This window comes from Corvus kubaryi, unplaced genomic scaffold, assembly GCF_017639235.1.
Source record: "Corvus kubaryi isolate FWS band 111438036 unplaced genomic scaffold, C.kubaryi_AGA036_p1.0 37396, whole genome shotgun sequence".
NCBI classification, from domain to species: Eukaryota; Metazoa; Chordata; class Aves; order Passeriformes; family Corvidae; genus Corvus; species Corvus kubaryi.
In genome coordinates this window covers 30,679,092-30,702,815 of record NW_024581135.1, presented here as the reverse complement: position 1 = coordinate 30,702,815, position 23,724 = coordinate 30,679,092, and the positions used below count along the sequence as shown (strand labels likewise).

General features: G+C 38.3%; 1 protein-coding gene across 6 annotated transcripts in view; it reads left to right on the top strand.

The window, feature by feature from the left end:
• Window positions 1-22,907, top strand: part of PMS1 (PMS1 homolog 1, mismatch repair system component) — a 42,250-nt gene extending 19,343 nt beyond the window's left edge. For all 6 annotated transcript variants that reach the window (XM_042040963.1, XM_042040961.1, XM_042040959.1 and 3 more), the window contains 7 exons: window positions 3,700-3,822; window positions 4,956-5,099; window positions 6,332-7,227; window positions 11,196-11,651; window positions 12,191-12,321; window positions 20,551-20,711; window positions 22,482-22,907. In XM_042040963.1, coding sequence (XP_041896897.1) covers window positions 3,700-3,822; window positions 4,956-5,099; window positions 6,332-7,227; window positions 11,196-11,651; window positions 12,191-12,321; window positions 20,551-20,711; window positions 22,482-22,673 — 2,103 coding nt within the window. In that variant the 3' untranslated portion in view covers window positions 22,674-22,907. The remainder of the gene's footprint in view (window positions 1-3,699; window positions 3,823-4,955; window positions 5,100-6,331; window positions 7,228-11,195; window positions 11,652-12,190; window positions 12,322-20,550; window positions 20,712-22,481) is intronic.
• Window positions 22,908-23,724: the final 817 nt, after the last annotated feature.

The following is a 23,724-nucleotide window of genomic DNA, read 5'->3' as shown; positions in this document are numbered from 1 at the left end:
ATTCACTTCAGGTCTGTCAATGAAGAGAGCTAAAGAAAAATTCAGAAAGAAGGAGACTTCAAAAAAGAAGATGTATCTCCAGATTGACATCTGATTAATGCATTTGATTCTATTACTGTCCTCTCCGTAAAATTAATTGGTTTGGTGATTGAAAATCCACTCCAAGAATCATCTCGTCAGGACTTATGTGGCACTGATCAAATGGCAGTAAAAACAGTTGTGATGACAAATGCAGAATTGCTGATTGCTCAGAGCTGTCTCAGTTGGGATTCCTGGGCCACAGGCAGATTGTGCTCTGATTAATATCTAAGCATTGAGATTGTTCTCATCTTCGTGGCCTCTTAGCCTTGTAGTCTAAAGAGTATCCCCTCAGTTTCAGTGGGGGCACCTGAGCAGTGAAAGAAATACATACTTAGAAGGGCAAGTTATGCAAAATTTCCACCAACCATGTGTTTCAAGGAAATACTTCCTAGTTTTCAAAAAAATTCGTGTTCTTGGCTTCTTTTGCCCCTTCTGAATATGAAGGAATTCCCCATGAATTCCTTTGTCTTACGTTTTCAAAAATGTTTTACTCTACTTCCGTTTTTGTTGGGAAACATTTTTATTAAAGAGGAATCTTACTATCTTGGAACCTTCTAAGCTGCATTTTCCTGTATCCTGTAGTAATAAACCGTGACAGGATGAGATGAATCACTGTAAGGTTGCAATGAGACAACTTACCAATGCTGCATTCAGCATGTGCTTAATGAGATTATTCAGACTTTAAAGTCTGACTGTTTATATGTACAGTTCAACAGCATTATTCAGACTTAAATCCTGAGTTTGCCAGAATGCTTTTATACATGCAGTAAAATGAGGGGGATCAAAGCAAGGTCACTTCGTGTACTTTACAAAGTTTTAGTTGTTTATGTCTGAATAGAACATCCAGAGCTATTCTTACCTGAATGTAGCTTGGATGTGCCCACAGGACAAGTGCAGGGAGCTCCAAAGGGAAGAGAACGGGGTATTTAGAAGGGACTAGCTTGGAGGGGGCACTCAGGTTCTCACATTACTTCTCTGCTATATCATGAGGCATCCATATTCCTTGAATAGAAGTTGGGGAACATTCCATCTCTCTCTCTGTCTCTAAATAGTGTGTAAAATACCATGTGCATCATTTATAGGTGTATAAGTGATCCATGCATAATGTCGATGTTCAGAAACTGTTTCTGACATTTCTAAACTAGGCAGCCAAACACTACGAAGTGACAGAGTTAAGTTGCCTATGTAACCATTTTTTTCTCCCTTGAGTGCAGGTATTGGAGCAGGTATTTAAGGGCAAGGCATTTACTGCTTTTTTTTCCTTCCCATTAGGTCCATGTCTTTTTTGCTATACAGACCAGAGGGCAGCTCTTTAATTCTTTTAGCTCCTACTTGTTCATTGTGTAGCTTCCGGCTCCTTTGCTGCAAAGTCTCCTCTGAAGACAAAACTAATCTTGCTGTTCCTTACTGCAGAGTTAAAACTTCTTGAACAAGTGATCCAGGGATTTTAGACTGGCTTTCTTGGAAACATCTCTGTTATGAGCACTGAATGAAACAGGAACACATCTCAAATTAGCTTTGAAGCATGCAGACTCAGGAGCTACTTGTAAAATAAAAAGAAAACTGAGAAAATAAAGAGATGACACAACTTTTTACAAGTACAAGGCAGTATTTACACTTTTCAGATCCCCAGTCTTGTAAACGGATAGATTTATTTGGGCTGAAAACTTTCTCACAGGAAATTTCCCTAGTCCCTTCTTTTCCTATGAAGGCTGTTTAGCAGCTACATGTGCCACTGGGAGAAAGATAGGTATTAAAGAAAGGCATTCTGCTGTCCACCCATCACATTATATTTTAATACATGTATAAGTTGGTGTTTTTATTGAAGTATTAATTTTGAAAACAGTTGATTAGTATGAAATTAAAGTTTCATTAATATTTTTCAGTCTCTGTAATTTTGTCCTTTTTTTTTCATATACTTTCATATATGAAAGTTCTACTAAGACTAGTTTTATAAATTGTAGATAACTTTCAATGAGCATACTGATAGTCTACATGGCTGTAAATAGTAACAGCAGTCAGCCATTTCTAAATCTGGCGACTTGTTAAATGAGTTATTTAGAGACTTTCAGTTTTGCTTTTATGTTTTCTGTATATAAAAATATCGCTTGAAGTGAAGGACTTGTACAAATATTTGCGAATTAGAAAAGGAGCTTGAAGCATAGAGGAAGAACATTGGGGGAGGATGTGCTAAAGTTGCAGAGTAAAATCTAGAAGTGCTGCATGTTGTTTTCTGATAATCATCCAACAGATACTTGACACCTCTTTAATTTGACCAGTGGTGTTTGGTTCTGTGCGACGTTGCTGACCAGAACACGCCAGCTTTAGCACAGAATGCTTGGTGCAAGGTCAGGAGGGAATAAGGGAGCACATGAGCAGATAGCTGGTGTGACGTAGATGAATGGGAAGGATAGGCCAAATCCCAAATTTGGATTTTAAATTCCATTTCAAATGCATGATAATTTGGATTTTAGTAAATACAAGGGGTTCTGCCAAAAGCAGACCTTATGAGGACTCATCTCTGTGTTCAATGATCCACCCTGCTACCAGAACATTCTCCAGACTTTCCCATATCTCCAAAATCTCCATCCTCGTGCTGCCCCAGGGTTCTTCACCTGTTAGTTTGGGCAGGTGGCAGAGGGCAGTGTGTGGGGCAGGATGTGGGCTGCCCAGCATGTCAGTTCTTGCATGCTGCTGGTTCCTGTCTTTTGAAAAGTTACAATTGCCTTTTCCTTAGTAAGGTCATTATCTTGAGGCTGTTCTCTCCAAACAGCTGTCAGTTATCACAGGAATTGTGGAAATACATCTTTGGGATTTCTGCTTCTTTATCAGTGATTTGAAATCCATCCAACTGTTTCAGTGTTGCTTAGTGGGGGGAGGGGGAAGAGATAAGGACAGGGAGCACAAGTCAGCAGGCTTATTTTGACCTGAAAAAACATGTTAAAGAGTCTCAATAGAAAAATCTTGAAGCTTGGGAGTTCATGTTAGGTACACAAATCATGTACTGTTTCTAAGGCTCCCTGGCAGTGCTGTGCTCACAGGTTCTGCTGCAGCCTGTGAATCGTGGGTGCTCAGCACTCTTGAGAGTCAGATGATTTGGATACAGGTGGCGTAGGTAAATTTAGGTGCCCTGAATAAATGCCCTATGACAGGCTATTTAAGGTGCTTTGCACATAGAAAGGGAGGGACTGTGTGTTTTGGGCTTTCCCTGTAGGGGTGGTTCACTGTTGCCCTGGCCAGGTTGGGCAGCACTCTGTGCCTTTAGCTTTGACAGGGCTTATGCTGGTGACCCTGCAGTCAGCAAGCCAAGAGCTGCTGGTCTGGCTCTCCACAGCCTCAGCTCCAGGCAGCATCCTGCTGTAACTGGCAGTCCAAATGGGAAATATCTCAATAAATTGATCAAGGGAAATAGATACAAACGCATCTTTCTCAGCCTCTTCTTTTTTTCCTTTAGCTGCCTTTATCTTTGTATATTGTAACTGTCAAGAAGCAGTGCATGCATTTGAATGACTTGGACTCCTGTACTGTTTTCTTTTACTATCTCACCTCTATAAAAAAAACATTCTTTAGAAACGTTCTTTAGAAGACTTTTGCACTGTATTTGTTTTATCATTACAGATAAATCTTTCTGGATTTCTCCCGAAAGCTGAGTCAGACAGTTCTTTGACAAGCCTTTCAAGCTCGGAAAGGAGTTTCATTTTTATAAATAATCGTCCAGTTCTTCAGAAGGAAATACTGAAGGTAACATCCTCTAGCTTGTAATTCAAAGAACAGAAATGTGATTTCTTTGAGGACAGAGACACCTAAGCAATGTACAACTTTTTTTTTTCCCCACACGCAATAATTAAGAATATCACAGGTGAAGATACTAGCATTTACAACAGAAAGCCCTTCCACAAATCTGACGCTGCTGGTGCCTCAGTTCCATTCCATTTGCTGCAGTCAGACCACAGAGCTGGAGGTTGTGTTTTTGGCTATTTAACAAAACTAATTTCAGATGCTCTGTGCAAGACACCAGAATAGTTGGTTCTTTATTGTATTAATCTGCAGAAATCACCTGTGCAATTTCCCATAAGGGAACTTCATGTAGTTTCTTGTAAGAGAATTCTTCTGTAAAATGGTTTTGATTTTGTCCACTTCCAGCTGTGGGCTTCTCAAGCAAACACCCATGCTTTCCCTTTAAATTTGTGTATGCATTGGGTAGAAATGAAAGTGATAGTGCAGCAGCATTGGCTACAGCTAGGCATTGTGTAGGCAGAATTTGATACTCTTGGGTTTCTCTCACTACTGAACCTTGCAGCACTTCACTTGGAGCAGCCTTGCTGTCCTAATCCTTTTCATCACCAGGGAAGAAAATCATGTTCATGCCAAAGTGTTTATGTAGGTTTTAAAGTGGACACAACGGTAGTTTTCAATTGGGAAGCAAAGCTTTGTAACTGTGTTGGTATGTTAAATGCAGAATAAGGGTAATCCATCTCAATGCATTATTTGATGTGCCTGGCTCTTCTAGGAGTTCAAAACTCAGCTTGAATCCCATGACAGAGATGGTTCTTTAATGAGAGCAGGGAAGCCTGGATTCAAAGTGGGGTTCAGCATACTACCATACAAAGTAAACATACAGTGCCCTGCATGGAAAATAGGCTACATATCACTTTTACCTCCATGCTATGAAGTCATGGAAACCACCAGGAGCTGCCCTTTTGGTGATTATTCTGGCATACATGTATTTGAGGACCTTTTAAGCTTTTCTTTAACTTCAGAAACCAACAAAACCAGCAAACCAGTTATGCTTTTATAATGTCAAAATTTTTTTCTGTGCCTTTTTGTGTATATTATTGCCTTTACTGACATCTCTTTATTAAATCAATTTCTAGTTAATTCGACAGTACTACAGTCAGATGACACAAAAGGACTGTACTCGTTTATATCCTGTTTTCTTTTTGAATATTGCTGTACCTGCCTCTGCTGTGGATGTGAATATAACACCTGATAAAACACAAGTTTTGCTGCAGTATAAGGTAATTACCATTTTACTCTGTTTTTGAGTTGTCAATCTTTAAATAAGCGTAATAAGGGCCTTGGGACTACCAGAATGTTCAAACATAAGCAGTGCCACTGGGTTTTTGGTTTTTTTTAGTTACATGACAGCTTGTCTTTGTCAGAGGACTGTTTTCGTCAAAAAGTACTGAACAGGCTAAGTGGGGGATTCTTCAAAATTAGTTTCCCAGTTGATTTAAAAGATTTTGATGCTGTTAAATATATGTGTGTACCACTTTGGTTTCAAATGGCTTTACAGTGAGAGAAGCTAAGTGGAATTACGAAATGTGGCCCTACATAAATCTCATGCTTAACTTCATATGTAAACCAAGTAATCACTATTTAAACACCACCATTAAGGTGAGGGTGGGCAGGAGGGGAGTTGATTTCTCATCAAAGCACTATATTGTCATTGTGTGTATAGATTATTGATGACATCAATTAAGTGGCACAGAAATTAGAAAGATTGAATTGATGGTTATAATGTGCTTATTCAAAGTAAATATAGGTAATCACACCAGTATGTTAATCCTCTTCTTCATGAGAACCTTTTGTATTTGTCTGTGTTACTCTTGTAAATGTACTGCCTGTCAAGTGTCACTTGTATGAAAATTAACATGACATTTTTAGATTTGATCTAGTTTTCCTTTGTCATCAGAAAAAGGGCTGGAGTTTCTTTTCTCTTTTTTTTTCCTGCTTTTTAAAATTGATTTTTGTTTTTTAGGGCTTTGGGTTTTTATCTTATTAATTTCCATCACTTGGTGCAAAGTTGATTTGGAAACATGCACCATAAAAGCACCTACACAAAAGCATTCACATGAAGTTGGATGTTGCTGGTGCACCTGTTTTGGCTGTAAACTTCTAACAGCATATTAGACAGGAATAGCTTTACTTGATGCTGGTTTAAGCAGCCAGAACCCTGTTACAAAGAAAGCATTTAATTAGTTTTGTGATATCAGAATAAACTAGTGAAGCAGAACACATGTCACAAAATACTTGAGGCTGAAAGTGTCTAGTTCAGAGTCTTTTGGAATGTGTGAACAACTGAAGTACAATAATCTGTCCAGATTTGTCTAAAAATTATTCCAAATGAGAGCATTTTGCATATTGTTCCATATTCTTGGTATCTGGCAGTTACATTTTCACTTGTTATATTTTCACAAGTTACACTTGTGTGTGTGTATTTTCTGTTTTGTTTCTTCTTTTTTTCCAGGAATCTGTCTTACTTGCAGTTGAAAACGTGTTGAAATCACTGTATGGGCCACTACCTGCTACAGTCCCTGGTGAAAGTAATAAAACAGATGTTACCTCAGAAGACATGTTTGTTCATAGAACAGACCAAACAGATGTGGCTGTTAATGAAATGGGACCATCTGGAAATGATGAGCTACATGCTCATACTTCATTCCTTTCACTCAGCAATGATGTGCAAAACTGTCAAGCAGGAAAAAACGCAGAGATCTGCTTAAATCATCAGACATTTAGTGGTGATAATGTACACAGTCACCTGGACAAAAGAGAGGTTTCTAAGAGTGATGCCTTTCCAGACAGTTCCTTAAATTTATTGCATGAGGAGGAACAGAATGGACAGAATATGGCTGATATTCAAAGTAATAGTGTTCCTGTGGACCCCGAGTCTAAAAAAGCCAATGAGCATCTTTTGAGCTCTGAAAATACTGGTGAAATAGATAAAAATGAGGAAGCCTTAGTCCCTAAGGACGTACCTGAAATCTCTGCTGATAGTTGGAGTATGGGAAGTGGATTTAAAGACAGTCTGGGAGACAAGCTGGAACCAGTTAAGATTTTGATTCCTGGAGTTGGAGGGACAACTAATAAGCAAAATGAATACACTGGTGAAAAAAGCAGTGATCCACAAATCTCAAATCAAAGCATAAAGAAAAAAAATGTGATAAGTGAAAAATTTGGACGTGTGGCAGCTTATGACTTAATTAATAGCAGAATAATAAAGAAACCAAAGTCTGCGTTTGAATTTTTCACACATGAATGTCGTCCAAAATTGATAAATGATAATCCAAAGACCAGCATGAATGACATCCTGCTGACAATTGAAGAGCAGTGGAAGAATTTGAGTGAAGAGGGAAAAAAGAAGTAAGTTCAGGCCGTGTCCTGCTTCTGAATCTGGAAGCTACCAAAGAGTCACTTGTAATGAAATTTAACAATTGTAACTTTCCAGTTATTTATGAAAAAATAGAGAAAGACTTTTGACTTTTCAAGATCAGAATCAGTATTGTGAGTTGTCACGTTTTGCTGTGTGCAGTTGTGCACTGCTGATTGGAATTACTCATTTTGCTACTGCTGTGCAGCAGTTAGGTTAGAGACAGCAGTAGTTAGGGACAGTTCTGCTGAATAGTTATTTAAGATAACAGGCAAGAAAGTGTCTGTTTGAATCTTACAAACTTCTAAGGGCATGTCCCTCCCAATGCACTGTCCTTGAAAACCAGCACGGTGATGGGTGAGGCACTGTAGAGTTCTTCAGAGGTTTTTCAACTTTCATTGCTATATAGTGAGAATTCTTTTTTAGGAACTTTAGTCCTTGAACATTTGGTAAATTCCATTCCTCTAAACTTAGTTTGTATCCCGACCTAGGACACCTTGTATTTGCAAAACTCAGTCAAATGACACAAGGAATTACTTTTTCCCCTAAACAGCTATTCTAGTGCTGGTTCAGAGAGAACAGCACAGTCTAAATTTTAATCTGTTTCAAGCAAGACCAAGTCTCTTCCTGGGTTGCAATCTGAACAGCTAAATTCCATATTTTTCTGAAATGAATTGTCACTGAGTTTTTGAAATCCATCTGCAAGAAAAGAAAATATTTTAGGAGAACATCTGCATTGTTCTGAATGTCAGTTATATGAGAGTTAAGTGAAACCTTTTCACCTAGCTTCTGATTTACCTAATTTATTGTTTATTATGCAAGCAACACGCTATGGTCACAAACCCATGCTTGAGAAAGTGTTGGTGTCCATCTCTGCATAAGCAGAAATATTAATGTAATAGTAGAAATCTACTCCAATTATATTCATGCTTTAAATGAAATGAAACAAAAGGTTCTGCCAGCTGTTTCAGAAAATTTTAATTTGCTCTGCTTTAGCTTTTGAGATTTCATGGTTGCTTTCCTGGTACAACTGTTATGTTAAAGAGTGTGCCTACAGATTAACTTTGCATTAGTTCAGGAAGGATACCTCTCTGGTAATCAAGTTTTCCTTAGATGTAGGATTGAATGCAATATATTATATGTAGTATATATATTTTCCTTATATGTAGGATTGAATCCCATGGATGTTGAAAGAAATGAAGAATTCGCCACTAGTTGTATCTATAGATACCAGCTTCGGTTTACCTTTCAACTTTTATTCTCTTAAAATTGCCTCAGAGAATAACAAATAGGAAGAGATATACAGACAACTTTTCCTGCAAAGCAGCAATCCAGAAGGACTTGGAGCAGAGAACATAAGTCTTGCCTCCAGGTACTCTGGATAAATTGGGCCACCTAGAGGTAACAACAAACGTATATACATCAGGGCAGCCCAAGTGCCACAGCTCTCCTTCATGCATCCGTGCTGGCATAACCTCACGTTTCCTGGGCTCTAGTCCTCCATCCTTCTGTGATAAAGTCCTGCCTTGTGCAATGGGTGTGCATGGTTTCAGCATCTCTGTTTCTCTCTGTGGCCCCTCCATCGGGTCTAAATTAATTTAAATCCCTTTTGGGAGTTGTACAAGCACCAGATGTCTCACAGTGACACAGGATGGCCTTTTCAAAACAAGCCAGCATTTATTACACAACCGGAATGTCAAATGTTATGGTCTTTAGGTTTATAATAGAGGAGGAAAGCTCCGTGCACGTCCATGCTGGCAGCATCGCATATCCCCCTGCTTTGCAAAGGATTTCAGTCCTTGCAGTCACTCAGCTCTTAGTTAATACAGTTTGCATGTTTCTGGCCTTAGTGTTTCCTGCTTTATCAGGCTCAGGTAGGAGTGGGAGAAATCCTTCCAAGTGCCATAACAGTGGCAGGAGTAGTTACCCTGAAGGTGTAGGAAAGGTTCAAAGCCACACACATTACCAGGGGACTAACTAATCACCTTGTCAGCACTCTGCAGTAATTCTTCATGAGTAGATTTGTGCCTTGGGAGAAACATTTTTTCAGATAGCATGGTCTTTGCTGTCAGAGTTTGCTCCAAATACTCAAATTCACATTATTTGTTTCATAAGGGCTGAGAGACTTACATATTAAAAGGGGGTTTTTAGTATACTGATTATTTTGTTTGGGTTTACATTGCAAGGGGAAAAGAATATATTGTGGATCCGTTTTTCTAGCTAAACCAAAGCTGCCTTTGAAAGTAGACTTCATTCTAGTCTTCCACTCTGTGCTTACACCCAGTTTTGCAGATTTCCTTGGCTTCAGGTTTTGTAGCGTCAGAAAAGAATCGTGAATTTGCAGTCTTAATTGACAAAGCAGAGAAAAGCTGTTCTTGTAGCGCTTGTTGATTATATGTTCCTCTGTGGAAGATTTTCAGAAAGGCAAAGGTGTTCCCTCATAGTTTGTCAATCTGCAGTTTTTCTTTGGTTCTGAGCAAATCACTGATAATGATGTGTATGAATTTGGAAGATGCTCGCAATCAAATTTTGTAAGGCTGGAATTTTCTGGTGGTAGCCTAAACTGACAGGCAAGTTGGACTTTGTTTGGAAGTGCTTTTGGTTTGGATTATCAGTGATCACTGAAAGCTCAGTTCTCTTACACTTAAATATTTTTGTGCATTACTGTTAGGTCTATTCAAAACAAAGTACTTATCGATCTGGTCAAAGCTGTAAATGAATTTGGGATTAAAAAAAAAATCTGTTCAAGTGATTTCATCCATTCATTTTAAAAGGAGCAGATGTTTTTTATCTTAATGTTTGCTCCATATTTTCTAGGATGTGATTTATTGCAAGAAACTATTTAAGCTGACTTTTTTAGTTAACTAAATATTAGTACCATATGTGAATGCTAGCACATCATAATTAATTGCAAATGGTGACCCTTCTGTTGACCTTAATTTTCCAGCATGCATACACATAATTGAATCAAACTGTTCCAGCAAGTAGCAATAAATAAATATGATCAGCTAAAATACTTATTTCCAATACTAACATATGATAGTACTACTTTTTTTTGGTTTTGTTTTAATTGAAGATTAGACTGGTTTGAATGACCTTCTAGAATTCAGAATATCAAATAAAGGCAAAAAGAGGGAGTTCAGCAAATGACGCTCTTTGCTTTCAGAAAAGTGAAATTCATATTCAGTAGGCAAGCATAAACCTGGGACCAATAAAAGTTTAGCTATCTGTCTGACATTTATAAACTCATTAAGAATCCGTTCATGTTGTAGAGGTTTAGTATGTAGTAATGTTTTTACCATTTAGACAGATTTTAGGAGTAGTTTTTTATTGACTGTTTTTGAAAAATCTGTAAGATTGATTATTAGTTACAGAATTCTGTGATAATCATACATATTCTGTATTCTTACACTTCATATGGCTAATTTTAGGCCATTTGAAATCAAATATGCTTTTATTAAGTAAGGCCTGAGGCTTGGGAAATTATTCAAGCTCCAAACTCCTGCCAGCCACATGGCCTCCCCTGGAAGTCTGTAGAGCTCTAGAAGCTTAAATGACTGGGAATTGAGCTGGATGTGCCTGTGACACAAAACTCCTGCCAAAACTCTATGTGTGATTGCAAATTAAACAAGGGACTGAGGTGAAAAGACCCTTGCTGTAGATCTTTAAATGATGCAGTCTCTTCCTTACAGTAAGAGTTCCTCCCCCTTACAGTAATTAATGTTTTGCTGGCTGTCTTGATGAAGGAAAATTTCCAGCTTTTGTTCAAGGTGTGATGTAATAGAGGCACAGTTGCCATCTCCATCGCAGTGGGCAGCGTATTGATGCAGGTACTTGAATGGACCATGGATGTGGTTGTTGGCTGTTGAAATGGTTACCTTGCCTTCTGCTTTAGTGTGTTAGGAGCTGGGGTCTGGAGTTTTTTATCTGCTGATGCTTCTGATTTGTTTTCTCCTTTAAGTTATGAGATAAAAGCCACTAAGGACCAGGAACGGTACAACAGAGAGGTCAAGAAAGCCAATGCACAGCCGATACACCGACCAGCAAAGGAAGCAGAAAAACACAAACCCAAGCTAAAGAGTTCTGCATCTGACCAGCAGAAGCTTGACAAGATATTCCATGACCAGATTGAAAAGAAGGGGAAACTGGAACAGCCTGTGAAAATTGTCCCAGTGCCTTTTTCTCTGAGTTCCTGTAGACGTCACCTTCAGAGACAAGAGAAAAATGCTTCCGATGAACGCGAGCTTTTCCTGATCCGTCGTCAGAGTTTTCCTGATGTGTGGATACTTGCTACTGAAAAAAATCTAAAATTGCTGAATCCATACAGATTGGAAGAGGCCCTGCTATTTAAGAGATTACTGATGAACCATAAGCTTCCAGTAGAGAAACTGGACAATCCAATTGTGTTAACGGACAGGTATAGTACTATTGAGCAAAAATGTGTATGTTACTTGAGCATCATTTGTTAATTATTCACAGTAAACTCTGGCAAGGCCCTGCTTGCTAATGCTGTGCTTACTTGTGCACTCACTTACCTATTAAAACAGATTTTTGGTTTTTATACTTGTATCTTGATGTAATGAGCGCCCTTGGTCTTACTCTAGTTGAAATAAGTATGATTTTGACCAGTTTCATTAGTAGTGAAGCAAATACAAATTTCCTCCCCCAGAAGAAAATTAAATGCTCCACATTCACAACTTCACTGTAGCTGACTTTCCCCCAAGAATTAGGAAATGGCTGTTAGAATTATTATTACTGTATGCTTTAGCTTGGTCACTCACTAAGATAAGTTAATAGTTCTCATTTTGTTTCTTTAAACAAATTGCTTTTTTAAAATATTTTAAAAAATCTTGATCACTCCTTACCACTTGCTGCCTTTTTTCTGTGGTTTTTGCACGCTTGTCATTTTCACGTAAGGGATGTTGGTTTTTAACACTTGGGGGATTTTTTTTCCAGTCTTCTTGGTGGATCTCAGTATATGGCAGCTCTTCATAAGATGCAGAAGAATTACCAGAGTTTCCATGGATCAGGTTATTTGTCAGATCCAAGGCTTGTAGCAAATGGATTCCAGATAAAAGTGATAGAAGGTATGATAGTTTTAAAAACTATTAATTGCATTTTAGCTTGTTTCTTACGATTTAATGATTTAAATTACTGTTAATGTGGATCATGTTATTCTACATCACCTTGTCTTTTAAAGCACTAGCATCTTGCTTTCCTTAATACTGAGATTTTATTTTCTTGGCAAAGAATGTAGTCTTCTACACAGAACATTGAGCAATGGAAATTGATGACTAAACAGAAAATTCTAATAGTATTTCAAAGAATGCTCTGAAATCCATGTTTTCCGCACTTCTTTCTTCTTTTCTCAAAATGCTCAATACCCATATCCTTAACTGCCATTCTGACATAATTTAGATTAGACGGATAAGAACTCCTTAGCCCAGAATGGTGTTACTTGCAGAAGCTTCTGCATGTATGTGCTTTAGCTGGCTACTCCTGTACTGCTGAGCAGTTGAGGAGGTCCAGTAAGGAGCTGGATCCTGGTTGATGTCATACTTTCCTATCAGAATTGTAACACAGAGCCTAAAGGGGCCAGCAAAGAGATGGTCATAGGATCACCACACCTTTTCTCAGAGTTTGATCTGAACATACTTTTTGAGGGAGTATACTTTTCAGTACCTCTTCATTGATCACAGAATAAATGCATTTTATGTAAGTTTATTTTACCTTAGTAAGAGAGCTCAGATGTTTTTACATCTTTCTGAAGAATGATTTCTAGGGATGTGTTGGAAACACAGGGGCAACCCACTGTTGGTTCTGCAGATCACGAATTCTATAGCGGAATTCCAAGAAAAGCAAACATCTTTGGGGGTAGCACCTAGCTGACAGCTCAGGGAAAAGACTGGCCATAAGAGCTGTTAGAAATGCTATAGCTTCATGTGTTACAGATCCCCACATATGTAGAGTGATGACAGATGTACTGTAACATATGGGATCTTTTAAGGGTAGGTACAAAAAAGGGATGTAGACCAACTCCTTCACTCAGAGGCTGGCTCTTGTGAAGAACAGAGCCAAAGCTGTTTCCCTTACTGAATCATGCACAGCAAAACCAAGGAAACTTCTTTCTGACTGACTAAATCTCTACATAAATAACACCACCTTTGTAGAAGAGGTGTTCATGGTAATAAATCATGGAATGAATAATTAGGGAAATAAAACGTACTGTAAGAGGCAGTTATTACATGGTGTATTCAGACTAGCAAATCAAAAGCTGAGGACCTCTATGATATGTCCCTAGGCAAATGGGGGAGAGGGGGATTGTGGCTTAGCAGTTTTGCTCACAAACTTTTTTTTTTACCTCCTGATGTTCTAAGTTTGCTTGAAATCTAGTTAGTGTAAACTAGACGTGAATAAATTGAATATGAAAATTTGAAGACAATTTCTTTTTCCTCCTGGGTGGAAAGTTTAATTTCTAGTTTATTTCTAGGCAGCAGTGGAGAGTTGTTGACAGATCTCATTGTACTGCAGATATGTCATGGTTTAACCCCAGCCAGCAGCTCTGCCCCACACAGCCACTCATTCACTCCCCCCTGAGCATGATGGGGGAGAGAACTGGAAGGGTAAAAGTGAGAAAACTTGTGGGTTGAGATATAAAGACAGTTTAACAGGTAAAGCAAAAGTTGTGTACAGAAATGAAACAATAAAAGAAGTTAATTCACTGCTTTCCATAGGCAGGCAGGTGTTCAGCTATCCCCAGAAAAGCTAGGCTCCATCCCACGTAATGGTGATTTGGGAGGACAAACATCATCACACCAAACATTCCCCACTTCCTCCTCCTTCCCCCAGCTCTGTGTGCTGAGCTTGATGCCACATGGTCTGGAATATCCCTTTGGTCAGTTGGGGTCAGCTGCCCAGTGCCCCTCCCAACTCCCTGTGCACCCTCAGCCCCCTCACTGGTGGGGTGGGGTGAGGAGCAGAAAGGGCCTTGATGCTGTGTAAGCCCTGCTCAGCTGTAACAAAAACATCCCTATACTACCAACACTGTTTCCTGCACAAATCCAAAACACAGCCCCATGCTAGCTACTGTGAACAAAATTGGCTGTCTTGGCCTAAACCAAATGGGAAACTACTTTTAAGACAGCTTGGTTTGTTTAAGAGAAGCATTGTAACAGTATAATAGCAAAGGACTTGACACAGTAACTGGGAAGTAGTCTTCCAATCCCGTGTTCCTAAGATGTAAATTTAAGAAAATGAAATCTCAAGGAAACTTTTCTCATTTGGTTTACAGTTAGTGCTTTGTATGCCCTGTGGAGGTTTATGAACCATAGGAGTAGCCCAGTGAAGAATGGGAATCTAATTCAGTTCTTTGTCCCAGTCTTCTATTTTAACTACTTGAGTGAAAAGTTAATAACATCTGAGTCTTGTCAGTCATGTTTATAAGCTTCTGCTGGTGACATTATAGCAGTTACAGCCTCTTTTATTAAAAGAGCATACCACTGCAGATGAAGGTAGAAATACCAGCAAACAAATGGAATTTCTCCAGGCTTTTTTCCTACTGAGCTAAGGATTTCTACTTAATCAGTCCCTCCTCTTTTTCTTAAATTTGTCCCTGAAATACACTATCTTCTACAAATGCTTATTAGAGCTGATTTTTAGACACACAGGTACTCTCCTAATGTGTCCTTCTCTGGGAATTTCACTATGCAGTGTAAGGTTATTTAATTCATAGGTTCTTGTATAATCTTTACAGAAAGAGACCTGCATACCAGGAGTCATTTGTCCCACTTAGACCCTGAGTATTCTGTAGGATTTCTTAACTCTGAGAGAACCAGTTTGTTCTATAAAACATCTTTCACTATCCTTATAGAAGCATTACTTTTTTCCACTGTCTGTATTCGGTGTCTGTTTTTGTGGCGTTTTTGAAATTCAGACACATCCTGAAAGAGAGGTATTCAGATGATGTTGAACTAGAATTTGCTTAAGAAAGATTTTGTTTCTTCAGGATATATTGTTCATTTTTTGGGCCAGAGGTTCCTACTTTGCATGGTGGATGATAAAGTCACAGCTTGATGTGGAGAGGTCCTAGAATGGAAACGTGCACTTAAGCTGTGGTAACTAGAGAGTTCCTCCTTAACAGCATCCATAGGAGCACACCAGAACCCATTCTCTGTGCACACAACCTTTGTAACTTGTAATTTTTTACCAACTTTGTGGATTAATTGGGTCAGTCCTATCAACTATTTCTCTCTGTCAGGGTCCACTGTAGCATATTCGAAGGTTTGTATTTTCCTTTGAGACTTCTGCCCTCATACAGTCGTATTAGATGTTCCTTTCTGACTGCTGATTGATTTCTCATTAATAGCCACTTATTGGCACTTATTAATATGCATTCCTTCATTTTTCATCCTGAGTGAAGAGTGTTATTTTCTGTACTAGAAAGTTTACTTTTTCTGACAGAGATCCCCTTACATCACAAGCAAATTTGTTGATTGATTGATTGATTGATTGATTTCTTAAGGTTTTGAATTTCAACCTACAAGTGGTATTTCTGATAATTTCTTCTTACAAAATAGCAAGCCTTTCTGTTGATTCATGTGAATAAGGCTATGATGCCATCACTAGCTCTAAGATACCTCCCAAAACAAGAACATAGGAAATTTAGCTGCTCCAATTCAATGTTCAGCAGTTTTAGTCATGGAAGAGGCTTTCCTTGACCCATGGTGGTCTCTGAAGAGGACTGTTGGTCTAGTAGGTTGCACTGATTATTTGTTTAAATCTCTACAGATATTCTGCTATCAAAGAAGAGAAGGACCCAGAGTACTGCTGCCCATTACCATATATTAAGTCTACTCATAATACTCAGATACTAATTTGGAACACTGGACCTCTTGCCTAGTGCACCTCACTGGGGGAGTTTCCTAGATGACTGTAATGATTTAAATTTAAGTATAGGACCATAGATTTATTCCTTATTTCCTTGTGGCATTGGGGTGTTTTACAGAACTGACTGTTTGTTTATTTAAGAAGACCCTAAGCAGCTGCCTGAATTTGGAAGACGAATTCGGTAATCCCTTTGCTGCATTAAGCTTGCATCTCAACTGATCTCTTTAAAAAATCCTTCTTTGCAGTTCAGAATCTTACCTTCTGGCAACTTGTGACACAGAGGGGCTTTTTATGAAGATTTTCATTCTTATGGTTTCTTACTTGAAACCCCCCCCCACAAAGTATTAATTTTTCCTTATTTGGATGACATGTAAGGGGCAGTGTCATTCATAGGATAAAAAAAATGAGTAATTCATTAATCATGCATTAATCTTGGGATTAATATTCAGAAATTGAATCTTATTCCCTTACAGTTCTTGGAATTCAAAGAAATACAGCTATGGCCAAGACGTTTTAGTGTCTTTAATGTCTTTTAAGTCTTTAATGGCCAAGACATTTTAGCTAGTGGGGTGATTCTGAGTTTTAGTTGTTCTCACAATTTACCAGGAGTCTTTCTCACAGGCCTTGCTCTGAACCCCATGGTAACATGTGGCACCTGATACTCTACTCCTAGTAGGTTTTTGAAAGGTCTAATTAGCTGTTTTCTTCCCGGCAAGAACTCAGTTCTACATGGAATTTTGTTCTTGTTCTGCCATTTTGGTGGGAAAACTGCTTAAACTTCTGTATTTTCACTTTTGGATGTTTATTTTTACAAGAGTATGGGAGTTGCAGGCCTTACTTACCTGTTGTTTCATTTGAGGATAAGTCTGCCTTTTGAATGTGTTCCTGCTAGAAGACAGAAAGGTAATCTACCTTTACTCTCTTCAGAGACTCTGGATGACTGCAATCAAAGTTTTTCCAAGTGTCCTAGATTTTGAAAGTGCCCCATCTGCTTCATGTTTCTGGTAGACCTTTGGAAGATCTTTGTATTGTCTCCCTGTTTCTCTTCGTATTAACTGCTCATAAGTCTAAGGAGTTTTCAACTAGATTTTTCTCTGGATAGCTCACAGTGAAAAACATGTTGTGAAATAGCCAACAAAACACTTCTTGCTGTCAGTGTGTCAGTTAAGCAAAATCAATGGTTTCTTTGTGGAATGTGCCAGTTGTATTTTGCAAAGCTGTGACGCTGAGCTCCAGTCTGTCTTCCACTGCCCTCCCACCCCCTCATGTTCTGGCCTTACTGAGACTTCAAGTGATGCTACCTTTGGGAGAGCAGTCTGTTTGCTTTTACTTAATAAAGCAGATTACTTAATACTCAGCGTTCTGGGATCTGCCAGGCATTTGTTTGCTCACAGTGACCCCTATGTGCAGGGAACATTTCAAGAAGTAAGATGGATTACTTTCTGTCCAGTTCTTCTTAAGATGTGTTTGTTATATGTGCCTTCACTGCACATCTGTCCATTTGCCTTTAGGAAAGGCCTAGAGAGAGATGGGAATTCTTGGCTGGAGAGGAAATGAGACCAAGGAACACACCTTAGCTGGTATTGTATCAATGGTGGGTTTTGGGCCATGCTCCAAGGCAGGCTTTTAGGGTAGAATTGTCTGCCTGATAGAATGCAGTCTGCCTCATGTAGTCAACGAGAGTATGTACAAAGAATATGCTTATAAGGCCTCAAAGAGCAGTAACAGGTAAATAGCCCATTGTTCTTGGTAATATAAACTGCCTCAGCTCTTGCAACCCACCAGTGGAAAAGCATGCTGCAATTTAATTTCAGTTTGAGTTTTGACCATAGACTGGGAGATAGACAGTGTTATAGTGTCACCTAATCTAGGTGGCAGCTGGAAGGGAACAGTTTTTCCTGGCCATCAAGAAGGAATTATCCAAAGATGATTGTAAATGCTTTGTTTGGAAAGAGAAAGGGGAAATTTGTAACAATGAGAAATCCACATTTTTAAAGTAATTTGAAAGCTAGTTTATTTGTTCATGGAAATACTTTCCTTGGAAGTTGCAAAGTATTTCATAGAAAATACCATGGCAACTGCTTGAGGACTGCTGTTTGAATACTCAAAAATCTTGTAAATTTTTGACAAAATATATATTAAGTATACTGAGGCTTGGACATCTGCTTATATCATCGAGTGTTGCCAGTATCGGAGTTCCTGCAAAGACTTGCAGATAAACTTGTTAATCAGAATGCAACTGGGCTACTTTGTAGTTTGAAGCATGTTGGCAGAAAAGGAGACTGGCACACAAACAGAAATGCCAAAGAAATAAACCTCCCTTAGCCAGGGTTTGTATTGTTTGTTCTTAAATTAAACACTTTCAAGCCTGCTTTGACTTTTAGATGAAAGAGGAAACTTAGCGAAGTTAAATTTGGCTGTGAAAATTTGCAGATGAACAATGGCTATCGTTGAAGCTGAAGAGTATATGAGGAAATATTTTGCAAATCCAGAACCTCACTGTCATAGAATTTTAAAAGGAAGCACAGGAAGTACAAGTTTTTAAACTGAGTATCTAAATACTTGAAACTTAAAAAAAATTGTGTCCTGTCTTTGGTAAAATATAGAGGGGTAATTATTGAAAGGTTTTCAAATAAACTTAAGTTCTAATTCTAGAGAGAAAGCAGCGTAATCAAATGGTCTGAAATAGTTCCTCAAATCTAATCTGTAATTAAATCAAAAATATGACAAAAATTAAGAGAAAAGAGCTGAAGAAGATTTTTATAAGAGGCTTTATCTTTTCCCTGTCCCTTACTGAAAGGCTTTCCCATGGGGAAATGTTTATATCTGGCAAACTTTCTTATAATTTAACATTTTGCTTTAAGCTGAATCTGAACACAGGTTTACAGTATTATATAAAAATATGTCTCTGCTTGCTGGCCGTGATTAGGGAAAGGCAGCTTGAAAAAGAGAAGGAAAACAAGGCTGGGTGAAAAACGAAATAAAGGTTCGGATGTAAAGCAGTGTTGAATACATAGCTGGAAGAAGGTTATGTGATTTCCGGGGGGAGGGGCGATGGGGGATTGTTTCCTATATCAAATTCCCACTGGTCAAAGTAACTCGTGCCGTGAGGCTTAAAAAGGCCCAAGAGCATTGTTTGCCCAGTGACACACCCATATTTAGGAAAAGTTTCAACCTGCACAGTCATCCTGTTATCTCTGCTCTTATTTAATGACTGTCCAGTAAACAGGGCCTGGACATGGGTAACTCAGCTTCATTCTACCAGCTAATGAAAGTACATTTTGCTGACTTACGTTGCATATATATTTTCTCTCACTTCTGAAATATTTCATATTGTTGTTTGGACTAGGAACAGGAATTATCCCTTGTGACAGTTTGTTAGTTTAATCCACCTTGGAGCAATATATTTGTCTCCAGCTCTTTTGACTTCAGAAAAACCATTTGTGACTCGGGCTGAAGGTTATTTATCCTACCTGGAGCCATTACACAGATTAGATTTATTTTCATTTTTAATTAAATTTGTCCATGCTGTCTTTGTGAAGCTTTTTACTTGTTAAACTTGTAGTGGAGGAAAAGAGAAGGTGACTGTGCAGGTTGGGTTGAGGTTTCTGTGCACCCAGCATGAACGAGAGGATAGTCTGAAGGACTGAGTGAGAATATGTGAGCCTGACCACCAGAGAACTTGCTTCTGACTGGGAGTGGATAAAAGGTTGCTGTACGGGAACAACTTCATCAATTTTTTTCCCATAATGTGAATAAGAAGAGAAATTGTGTAGACCTCAAAACTTGAATAGATACTCTGTTAGAAAGGCTGTTTAGTTTTTTATTCATCATTCCTACTCAGAGTAGTACCTGCTCCAGCAGTGATACCATATGAATGATAATATGAAGTCAGTCACAGAGCCTCTAGTTTTATGGGCTTGAGTTTTTCCTCAGATGTGGTAGGAGAAAAAACTGCTTTTTATTTCAGTAGAATTTGAATTTGTTATGATAACATTTGAACTTTACAGATGTTTCAACCAATTACATAGGAAATAGTGCCAACAATGTTTTAATTTTTTTCAAACTAAATTGTGTTTTATTGCTAGCTTCTACTTTAGTTTTATGTATGTTTAATTAAAGTCACAGAAGCTTTAATTAAAGCTGTGCTCAAGACTGGGAATGCTGCAAATATTTTAAGCATTAAACGGTGCCAGCTAGGATTTGGATTAATGTAAGCTGAGACATTTGTGATGTGAATAAACACACATCATCATAATGAAACATTGTGCAAATAAATGCTTTTCATTCCAAGGGAGGAACAAAAAAGTTTCCTAATTGTATTGGACTAAATTACTAAATGACTTTGCATCAGTTTAATTTTCAGTGAATTTCTATAGAACAGAAATTAAAGCAGTGTATGAATTACTGTTTTGTTTTTGTATTTTCAGGTGTTTCGGCTACAGAAAGTCATCTTGAAATAGAAGGGATGGCAAATTGTCTGCCATATTTTGGAATTTCTGATTTGAAAGAAATTCTGAATGCAGTAGTTAACAGAAATGCAAAGGAAGTGTATGAATGTAGGCCTCTCAAAGTGGTAAATTACTTGGAGGTGAGACAGAAGCTTTCTTTTTAAGTATTAGCCAGCTAAACTTGTAATTCCTTAAACTGCTTGAAAATCTTTTTTTCAGCTTTGTGTTTTAATTAATGTTACTGTGTTCTAAACAGAAGTAACTTTTGAAAAAGAGAATATTATATCCTCCTGAGTTGTGTATTCCTTACCAAAATACTTCCATTAGACATACCCAAAGCAGTCACCCAGTGGGATATAACACATGCCAAAAGCTGATGTTCACAAGGTGTTTCCTCTGTAATGCACTTTTCAGACTAGAAAGGCATTTCTCCATGTTGGAATACAGAACTGCCACAGAATGGCAGTGACTCGTGTTAATATTGTCTATGCAAATAAATAAATTGTCCATCCAGAGGTAATAACAGCTTGAAGTTTCAGAGACAGCTAATAAATGTGGTACTAGTTAAAGCTGGAGTAACCAACAGTAGTAGTTACTACTTCTTGTCTGGCTGTGTCACTAATGCTCTTTAATACCAATTCTCTTCAAAAAGGTTACCAAAATATATGTAAAGTCTCTTCTTACTTAAGTACTTATAACATGCCTTCCTGAATTGGGTTACTTCAAATTGGGACTTAGGCACATATTTACACAGAATATGTGTTTTATCTTTTAAGCATTATTATACAAATGTTTCCCTGTCTTTTGAGGCAGTAAGCTGCCTTTGCAGCAAGGGATTGTTAGTGCTACTGAACCACTCTCATGCATTCATGAAAGAAGCTTAAAGAAGGGGTAAGTTCTGTGTTGAGACAGGAATGGTTTGTAAAAACCCCCAAACAGCTATAAAAGCTGTTATTCAGAAGTAAGCACTGAATTTTTTGACCATTCTGGGAGGTAAACACTGGAAATGCCATTCACTGTCATGTTCAGAATCACAACTTTGATTATTCATTTCATGTTTGAGCAGCCAACATGTCTGCAGCCTTTGCTGTCAGTCAATAGATGCAGAAGAAAGAATAGGTAATGGTTGAAGCAGCAGCCTTCCAGGGTATAAAACAGTCCACAGTCCACAGTGATCTCTTTCTCACTTGGAGGAGTGGGAAAAAACCTCAGACAAAGAAAATGGGATGATTTCGATTAAATCGTTATGAATGCTGCTCAGGTTTGTACAGTATGAAGGGAGATTGTGTGCCACATACATTTCTGCCTAGGCAACATGACTTAAGGACAGAAGAGAGGGCAATGGCAAGAAGGCCCATCTTGGAGGAGAAAACAAAACTTCTTTTTGAAGCTGCTTAGTTCTTTGAGGGTGGGTGCTTTAGCAGTCACATCTGCTTTCGAATGTTGAGATAAGTGGATGCAATAGACCATAGCAAATACAACATTAATCTGCAGTTTTGCTAGAGTATTTTTCAAACTTTACTCACTGACTGCTTGACTTAATTTATGATAGTTCTAAAGTTTATGGTGTGAAATGTCTCTTGTGAACTGGTAAACATCTACAGCTGATGCTGGTGAAAACAGGAAATGAGATCTTCAGAAACACAAAGCGTCTTGAAAAAGTAGGCTAAAAGAGAGCAAACATGACCAGGGGCTGACTGTGCATGCCTCCATTGTAGAAATGTCATGAACTGACCAGTAAGGTATGTTTAGAGTTACATTTAGATTTCTGGGATTTGGAATATTTAATTGGCAGAAAGGGATGACCTTTAAACAGTGAGTGCTTAATTCCTGCTTTCTGGTAGCCCCAGGCTAATGTGCTAAAAAATGGTACTTTAAAACTATTGGGGTTTTGTTTTTCCTTTCCACAGGGAGAAGCAGTACGTTTAGCTCGGCAGCTGCCCTTACATTTGTCAAAAGAAGATGTACAAAACACAATTTACAGGATGAAGCAACAGCTTGGAAAGGAAAATAAAGGCTGCGTTCATGGTCGTCCTTTTTTTCATCACTTAACAGATATTCCAGAAGTTGACAAGCACAACTCCATGGAAATTATTCAGTAAATGGAACATTTTGTTTGGAGTCATACTTCTCTTGCTTAATTTTGATCACTACTCTGTAAGTTCAGTATGTTTAGTGCAAAACTTTTGTATAATGACTTCTCATTGTTATATGTTCACCTCCTAAAGACTTTATTTAAATAAAAATGCTACTTGAAAACTGGAAATAAATACTGTAGAGAGATAACTCCCCACTATTTTTTTAAAAGAATTTATTAAAGAAGTGTTCTCAACTGGTTTCATCCTTCTCTTATTGCTGCAGGTTTAAGAAATACCAGTATGTCAGAATTTTTTAGATGTGAAGTGGTTAGAAGTTGCTTTCAACAGAGCATGGCAAAGTTTACTGTACTAAGGACATCAGATGTTAATTTTCAAAGGAATGCCAGATAGCTGTAAGTATTTAAATATGGCATTGCCATAAGCAGGTATTTTAGTTAGACTTCTATGGTGTTGTATTTATATTTGGAAATTCTTAGCTCATGTAAATGAGTATTGACAGTCCTAGTGTCCAATGTCCAAAAATTCTACACTTACGGAAGTGTGGTTCTTAAAAGTATAGTACACTTCAAAAACTTCAGATCAACAAAAACTGGCCAGTTACTTGAAAGCAGAATGGCTCTGAGTCACAGAAGCACATATTAGCACTGAAATCAGATGCCCGTGGTTGTTTATTGGTGCAGTGCTATACACAAACTGTTTGGGGGTGGGAAACTTAAACTGTCCTCCCTCGGGGAGAATGTGGCATAACTAGGGCATAGTCTGCTATATAGAGAGCTACTGATTTTGGTAAACTGGTTCATTCTACCAGAACACAGTGTTTACTCCTCTATTTCAAGTAGTGGCCTACTTCTGTAAACCTACCCGCTTAGGCCTTCTGTGCATAGCAGCTGCCTTGTCTCTGGAAGAGTATGTTTTAGAAGTTTGAAGCTCACCTGAAAATTCGTGTCCATCCCCAGCTGCCATTTACAAATCTTGGCCCTATGAAGATGTGGTGGTAGGACCTAGCTTTGTAGTGTTTCTGTGCCTGCTGGGTAAATGGTTGAAGGTTGCTGAA